We start from the raw sequence: 8127 nt of genomic DNA on the forward strand, positions 1-8127 counted from the left end.
AAATGTACCACATTTTCTGTATCCATTCCTCTATTGAGGGACATCTGGGTTCTTTCCAGCTTCTGGCTATTCTAAATAAGGCTGCTATGAACATAGTGGAGTATGTGTCCTTATTACCAGTTGGAATATCTTCTGGGTATATGCCCAGAAGAGGTATTGCTGGATCCTCTGCTAAATAGCCTATGTCATTTTTTTTTTTCACAGCAATAAAAAAGTTACTAACGTTACATTAAAATCTCAAGAACTCTATTCTCACAGTACAAAGCTTTCCTAGGCACAGGAGGATATGGGCGTTAGCTTAGAGGAGAAAAGTCATTAAATAAGGCAATAAACAGGAGTGGGGAAGCAGACTCTGGAGAGAAGCAGGCTGAGTCTTAGGTGTGTTGATATATTGCACTGGGACGGTACTTAGAATTCTACTACCCACCACTGTAAAATATAGTAGTCATATTTATTTCATGTGATTGCCAGGAAAACTGCGTGAGACTGTCTCAGATACCTAGTGGAGCGTCCAGTGCATAGATAGACTAGCCTCCATAAATGTTGATACTTTCCCCTGCGACACTTCAACTCTGCAAGTGCTGAGGCTATGAAGGGACAGTATTTGCTTTATGAAAGTATGCCGTGTCTTATGGTCGAGCAGCAGGAACATGGGGACGGCACTTCCTTACCGTACGTTTTACATTCTTTTCCTCCTTCTCTCCATGCAGGGCTTACCACCCAAACGATGGAAGGCGGATGTTAGCCACTTGCATTGCCCAGAGCCTGCCTTGTTCACCTTCCCATCTCCAGCTTCTCCGGCCCTACGTGGGAGATCATTGCGAGAGCTGTGGCTACCTAGCTTTCAACAGTCTAAGAAAGAAGCCCAGGCACTGAGGTGGCTGGTGGATAGGAATCAAAATTTTTCTTCTGAAGAGTTTTGGGCTCTAGTATTTAAGGACTAATTTTAAAAGGTACTAGACTGACAGAGTAAGCTTAATTCTCTTGGTGGCCTTAATATTTGAAGATGGAAGATGATGGCTAATCTACTAAGTATCCTTTAGGGTAAGAAGTCATTGTGGCAGTTCTCACAAAGAGCACTGGCAAGTAGTAGCTGAGAATTACCTTTAGGGGTTGTCTCTGTATTTTTATACTAAAAAAAAAAAAAAGAAGAGTAAGCTTTTAAAAATGGACATTGGTTGCCTTCAGGTTATGCATTTGGACCCAGGTACTGGCTGTCTTCTTTGGAAACCGACCTGAGCTTTCCTTGCTCCACACATCTAGCTGTGAGTGCCTGATACCCACCTCCCTGTTCGCAGCTCCTTGGTCCTCCACAAGCCCAGTTGGTTGAATGAATGAACCGCATTGGAACTTGGCAGTCAGAGCCTCCTCCTGTCGTTCTTGGGGACACGAGTGAGTAAGAAAAGCTCTGTCAAGCTCCTCTGGTCCCCAAGTCCCAAGGCCTGGGACACGTGCGTGTCTTCCTTCCTCTCCACACCTGCAAGCCACCTCGCTAGCCCCGCCTAACTTCACTTCACCCGTGCCCTGTTCTTGTTTCCCTCGGAAGGGGAATTTTTCTATAAAGACATAACTTCTCCTGGTTTCTCCATCAGTGAGATGTCGCTCATTGTTTCTTATACTACGAAGGCAGCAGAGGGAAAGTAGTCAGTTTCATGGCAACCGGCCATTTGTTTTGATAGTTGTGGGGTGAGAATGCCCTGAGCTCTCCTCTGGTTTGAAGCTGAGTTCTCTGAGAATGGTGGATACAGCCTGTCATGGCAGCCGGGCAGGCTGTCGAGGAGCATTTCCTAGTGTCTAAGGCTGCCGGAAAAGGTTCAGCTGTATCGTCTGGTTACCTACAGGTGCTCTCTACAAACAAGGAGGAACAACACTGGCTTTTTTTTTTTAAAGTAGTTAAGAAACTTACTACTTTTATTTATACTCTTGACCCAGCAAGAATGATGACATGTCCTCGGGGTTGTCGTCTATACTGGCTTGGGTTTCATGACCCACTCGGCATTCGGGTTCAGTTGGTACAAGTCCTTTATGTGTGTATCGTCATCGAGGCAACGTTCCCCAATATTTCCTCCAGTCTCACACAGGAAGACTTCTTCTTTCTTGAGTGTCTGGACAACCCCACTTTCTGGGCTGAGAAACCGGGCAAGCACATCGCTGGCTTTTAGTTCTTCGCTTAGCTGTATTGCCATGGAAACTTTTGAAAGATGGGGGAGCTTGTACTCGAATCACTCCCTGAGGAACATCAGCCCCATTTGCAGTTTTATCTTGCCTTTCACGTTTTTCATGGTCACAAGCCAGTTTCTTCAGCAATTTCTTCATGGCTTTCCTTTCCTTCTTTTGATTCTCAATATTCCGCTTCCTCACTTGGTTTACAATACATTTAGGGCTTGTCCATAGAAGTTTCTGGTACCTAATCAATAAGTGCATGACATTTGCTGTCCCAGCTGCCATTTCAAATTCTTGCTGGTCACTGGACTTCAAGCCCACCATGGGGGCCATGACCATTGCTACATTCCCAGCTGTCATCTTGTTCTCCTCTTTGTTATCTATGACTCTTTGGAGAAATTCAGGCAAGGTCTTCAGTGTGTCTCTGTTTGCATCAGGTAGAAGAATGACAAGGAGGTTCAAAGCCTGCAATTGTTCCTTTCTGGTTGGAAGATTCTGGACAGCCTGGAAGGCTTTGAGGTGCTCCATGCTCAGCAGTGCCTGGGACAGTTCTCTCAGGAAGAGCTTCAGCAGGCTGCCTGCATCGTGCTGTTTGACACTTTCCCAATTGAAAGTCCCCTCGTAAAACTTCGCTTCTGGTTCTTGGCAAAGAATCTTGATTCTCATGGCTGCTCCTGGTATCCGTAGGAGGCCCTCGGTTTCCAGACTGCCTTCTTCAATTCGAGAAATCAGTTTTTGAAAGAACAAGGGTATTCGTGTTCCAGGCACGTTTCTTTGATCTTGTTCTAACAATATCGTTAAAGGAGTACCAAAAAAGACCAGAGACTCTGGTTTTGGTTTTCACAGCTTTCTGTTGTTTGAGTTCCAAGCCCAACACATCATACAGGGCAGTGAGTTCAATCAGGGATAGAGAGCAAACTTTCTTCATGTCTTGGGGTGCCAAGTCTCCAATCCTTGTCGTACCTATTTTATCTTTTGGCAGTCTGAAACTGGGCAAAGAGTCATTGCTGCTGATCTTCTGCGTCCTCCTTACTGAACTCTCTCTGATTGACAGCTTGCTCCACAAAACAACACCTCCAGATCGATGTCCGTTTCAGAGGCAGGTGTGTGTCCTCAGGCACGCGTGAGATCTGCTCCTTGCTCTCGACAGCCCCACGAAATGGCTGATCATCTTTTCCTTGGCCTTTGCTTTCGTTTGTTCTGACTGACTGCAAGTCTGAGTCATCTGGAGATTTTTCTCGTGCCTCTCTCTGTTGAGCAAATAAGTCTCCGACGTCACGAATGTGGTGCTGTTTGGTTTTCTTCCTCAAGGTCTGGGAGACCATTTCCACCCGTTTCTGAACAGCTGCTGCCTGAGTCTGGGTTCAGTGTAGGTAAAACCAGGATGCTTTCCTGTGGGTCATCAGTAGTCTCTCCAAAAAGCTTGGATAGACCCGCCTCTTTGAGCCATTCTTCTTCCAGTTCTCCCTCACCAGGTTCTTTGACAACTATGCCCTCTTGACCTTATTGGCGATTCTCATTTGACCTCTTGATGTTTTCTAGTTCTGTCCAATAGGCTTCCATTGATACTTCATCCAAAGAATCCTGAGAACTTGATGGAACAAATGGAGGTCTCTTGGAAACTTTGGTGGAGCTTTCTTGGTTTATGGTGTATTGGCCATATCTGCGACTGGAGGTGGCTTGGCTGTCCCCAATGACCTGGTCCTTGCCTCTGGGGTGGTAAGCAGTTAGCACAACTCCTGAGGAATTCTATAGCCAGTTCATGGTGAGAGAAGGGGCATAATTTCTGGGATTCTGACCAACACTGGCTTTCATCCCAGTAGATGGTAAGAAGACTTCTGGCCCACACCAAAGCCTTTTGATAACAGGTGTGTTGGCTTCTGAGTTCTTTCTGTGGGAAGACAAGCCATTGTTCTGCAGCTGTGGCAGCCAGCCTGTGAGAAATGAGGGTTGAAAGCAGTCGGGTCACCTTCCTGGTGGCAGAACCTGTCTGTGGCGAGTTTCTCCCCAGTCTCACATCTGTCACGGACTGAACATGATTGTAGACAAGTAAGTCTCTTAACCTCCCTGGGCCTTGAATTTGTATCTTAAAAAGTGGTTGAGCTCGCCTTTGAAGTTGTAACTTTTTAAATTACTCATCAAAGTTTGAGATGGTTAATTTCATACATGCTTTTTACTAATGTGGGGAATAAACTGGCATCGATGTGTGTTTTTCAAGAAATGTATTCTTTGGGAGAAGGAGCATATGTGTTTTACGTAGCATTGGGAATGAAGAGGGTTCTCTGTTGTTTTATCTAATAACACTGACACTGTAAGTGTTTCAGGTCAGGCCTTAAACTGTATGCTGAATGAAGTGAATTCTTTCTGAATCCTCAGAAATGGTCTGCCAAAGGATTTATACCTTTGACAGAATAATGTAGTAGCTCCACTTTCCATAAATGTCTGAATAAAATGCTCAGTGCTTTCATGTGTGTCTCAAATCTCAATATGTCAAGCAATTCTTAACATTTTCTTTGAGAACTTCAAATATGCCATGACGGATCTGATTGTCCCCCACCCCTCCCAGTGTCTCTGCAATGTCCACCCCTCCTTTGCCTTTATTTTAAGTTGAAAATAGAATCTTCTCTCATACAATACATCCCAACCATGGTTTCTCCTCCCTCCATTCCTCCAAGCTCCCCCCCCTCCACCTCCCCTCTCCTGAAGATCTACCCCCCCTCCATTTCGTCTTCAGAAAAGAGCAGGCCTCCAAGAGACAGGACAAAACAAGATGTGGTAAGACAAGGCAACAGCCCTGATATTGAGGCTGGACATTAAACATATATTAGAACACATTAAATCCGGTTAGTGCTGTTCATCAGCGCATTTGTGAGGGATTATACACTGGTGCTTAGCAATGCTGTCAGTGGGACATTCTCAGTTGTGAATAGCTCCTTTGCAAGGCATGGAGTCTGGTGATAATCTGTCCCCCTACCAGGGATTGTGACTGACTTGATCTTGTGCAGGTCTAGTACCGGTAACCCTGGCTATGGTGAGTTCATCTGTGTGACAGCAATGCCGTGTCTAGAAGGCAGCATTTCACAAAGATGGTTGAGACAGATCTCCCATTTATGATTGAGCACCTGGCCTTTTATTCTCAGTACTTTTGATCAATTATATCTCCCTAGTGATTGTTACCCACCACAAAAAGAAGTTTCTCTGACTAAGGTTTTGTTATAGGTATAAACAAAATTTATTTCATTTTTTAAAATAAAATTTTCTGGAATTTCATATGTGAATACACTGTATTGACATCATTTCCACCCATCTTTCTCTGCCCCACCCCAATTTCTTCCCCTTTCTCACTTTCAAATTCATGAATTACTTGTTTATAATTAATGTTGCACATATATACACATATATGAATATATCACCTATGAAGTCCATTTATTGTTGCTTCTATGTTCATGTGTTTAGGGTTGACCACTCAATATTGGATCACCTGTCAGGAATCTTGTCCCTAGAGAAAACTGGTTCTTTTTCTCTTAGCAGCCACTGACTGCCTGTAGTTCTTTAGGGATGAACCCTTGTGTAGTTTCACCTGTTTTTGCTTCCATGTTGTCTGGTCTTGTTTAGGCAACCGTTCTGTTGAGATTTCATGGATACAACATTGCTGTCATGTTTAGAAGACATCTTGCACCAGGTATCATGGTCTTCTGGCTCTTGCTAATTTCATTTTCTTTCGTTTTAAAAATGATAGATGTATTTTATGTTGATGAGGTCACTGTCTTCGTCTTCAGACACACTCAGGGATATTGAATCCCATTACAGATGGTTATGAGCCCCCGTGTGGTTGCTGGGATTTGAGGACACAGGATCTCTAGAAGAGCAGGCAGTGTTCTTAACCAGTGAGCTACATAGCCCCTGTTTTCTTTTGTAAGTTGAAATGTTTTTCATACACTACATTCTGCTTTCCCCTCGCCAACTCCCTCCCAGATCCTCCTTACCTCCCCACCCACCTAGTTGTGTAACCTTTCTTGCTTTAAAACACACAAAAGCAAGCAAACAACAACAACAAAACCAAGAAACACCCCCAAGACCTCACAATTGAAAGCAAAGTATATAAGAGACCAATAAGACAAAAAATAAGTGTAAGCAAAACAAAAATGAGTTAAAAAAAAATCTACAAAAACCATCATTGAGTTTACTTTGTGTTGGCCAACTTTACTCTTGGGCATGGGGTCTACCCTGAAGTGTGGTTGATATACCAGGTGAGACAGCATTCTCGAAAGCTAATTTTTCCTTTGTTGGTGTTATCATTTGCACTTAGCTTCTTGGTTCATGGTGGGAGCCTGTGTGTACTTCCCCTCCTCAGTGCTTGGACTTCATCTGTCTTCAACCTGTGCAGGTGCTGAGTGTGTTGCCACAGTGTCTGTGCGTTCATATTCGCATCGATCCTGCTCTGGCTGAAAGTCATCCTAGCATGGAACAGGGAAGGATGCTTGAGCCCTGCCCAGCAACTAAGGAGCAGTGGACAGTTGTTGTCTTCTAGGGAAGGGAGAGTCATTTTTTTCTTTAAAAGGTGTGGCTCCTGGTAGGTAGGCCATGCTCAAGTAGATCATTCAACACCCAGGACTATCTGGATAGCATTCATTGAACTCAGGGATATATATATATATATATATATATATAAAGACAACATGACATTGTGGGGTATAAGAGGTTGGACATATCTAGGAAGGACTAGGGAAAGAGTGGGTGAATTTTATTGAATTTTATATAAAAAAACCATTGTATGAGATTCTCAAAGAATTAATAAAAATATTTTAATAGAGTGCATTTCAATGGAAAGAAATGAGGCATTGTGGGACTCTAGGTATCCACAGATTTGGGGCTTCCGTGCTTCGAGATGGATTTGTTACCTGGCACCTGCTGCTTCGTCCATGAGGTGTTCCTTCTTAAGATGCCTTCCTGCTTCCGACAGTCACTGTCCCAGGGTGAGAAGGGCCTTCTAGTCTCAAGGCCTCCCGTCTCCAAGTAGGAACCTGCTCTCTGAATGCCTTGGTGCCCTTTTCCAGGGCTTGTCCTACCACGCCACGGTTCTCTCTACCTCACGCTCTGTGAACTGAGTCAAGGGGACACCGGAAGTAATGCCAATGCAGTATTCCTTCGCATTGGTGCCTTAGTGTATTTTACCTGTGCTGTTCATGGGGACTAAGTTGCTAAGCTGTACGAGAAGGTGAACAGAAAACCTACCAGGGCTTTAATAGAGATGACGACTAATGTTTGCTAATAGTCTTCACGTCTGCACTTGAAAATGGAGACAGTGTTGACTTTTGGTCATGCAACAGATCTAAAGTTTCAGAGACTAAATGCTTACTGGCGTAAGGACTAGTTTCTAGTAGCTGGAACATCAGTGAGGACCATTATCATTATTAGTAACTGGGTGCATAGTCAGCTGCTTGGAAGAAAAGTGAAAGTGTCTTTTTTCCCCCCATTCATACATTATGTATTATTATTACACATAGGAAAGCAAGCTTAGTGTCTGCAGAACACTGAATCCAGCAGAGAACAAAACGAACTTGAAAAGCCTCACATGATATTATGTATTTTTTTAAAGCCTTTATAACACAATTCCTGCTAAAGATAATTAGGAATCTCTTCTAGCCTTTTCTTTCCCTAGTTCCAGGACACTTAACTCACTTTAGGTACCTATCATAGACTTGGTGACTTACAAATAACAAAAATTACCTCTTATATTTTTGGAGGCTGGGAAATCTAAGCTCAAGGTGCCAGTAGATTTGATGTCCAGTCAGGGATTTCTTGGTTCACAGATGGTAGTCTTCTTGCTGTGACTCACACAATGGTAGATGAGTGAGTTCTCTGAGGTTTATTTTATAACACTGATCCACCCAGATGCCCTACTTACTTCCCAAAGGCTTTACCACTCTATATGTGGTTTTTTTTTCCGTTTTGTTTTGACAG

General features: G+C 43.6%; 1 protein-coding gene and 1 pseudogene across 1 annotated transcript in view; one reads left to right on the forward strand and one right to left on the reverse strand.

The window, feature by feature from the left end:
• Fut10 (fucosyltransferase 10) overlaps window positions 1-1729 on the forward strand; it is a 68089-nt gene extending 66360 nt beyond the window's left edge. The window contains exon 5 of the mRNA XM_021219500.2: window positions 711-1729. Coding sequence (XP_021075159.1) covers window positions 711-944 — 234 coding nt within the window. The 3' untranslated portion in view covers window positions 945-1729. The remainder of the gene's footprint in view (window positions 1-710) is intronic.
• A 235-nt stretch (window positions 1730-1964) lies between these two features.
• Window positions 1965-3927, reverse strand: LOC110337036 (annotated as a pseudogene).
• Between the last annotated feature and the right edge of the window lie 4200 nt (window positions 3928-8127).

Source organism: Mus pahari, chromosome 19, assembly GCF_900095145.1.
Source record: "Mus pahari chromosome 19, PAHARI_EIJ_v1.1, whole genome shotgun sequence".
Classification (NCBI taxonomy): domain Eukaryota; kingdom Metazoa; phylum Chordata; class Mammalia; order Rodentia; family Muridae; genus Mus; species Mus pahari.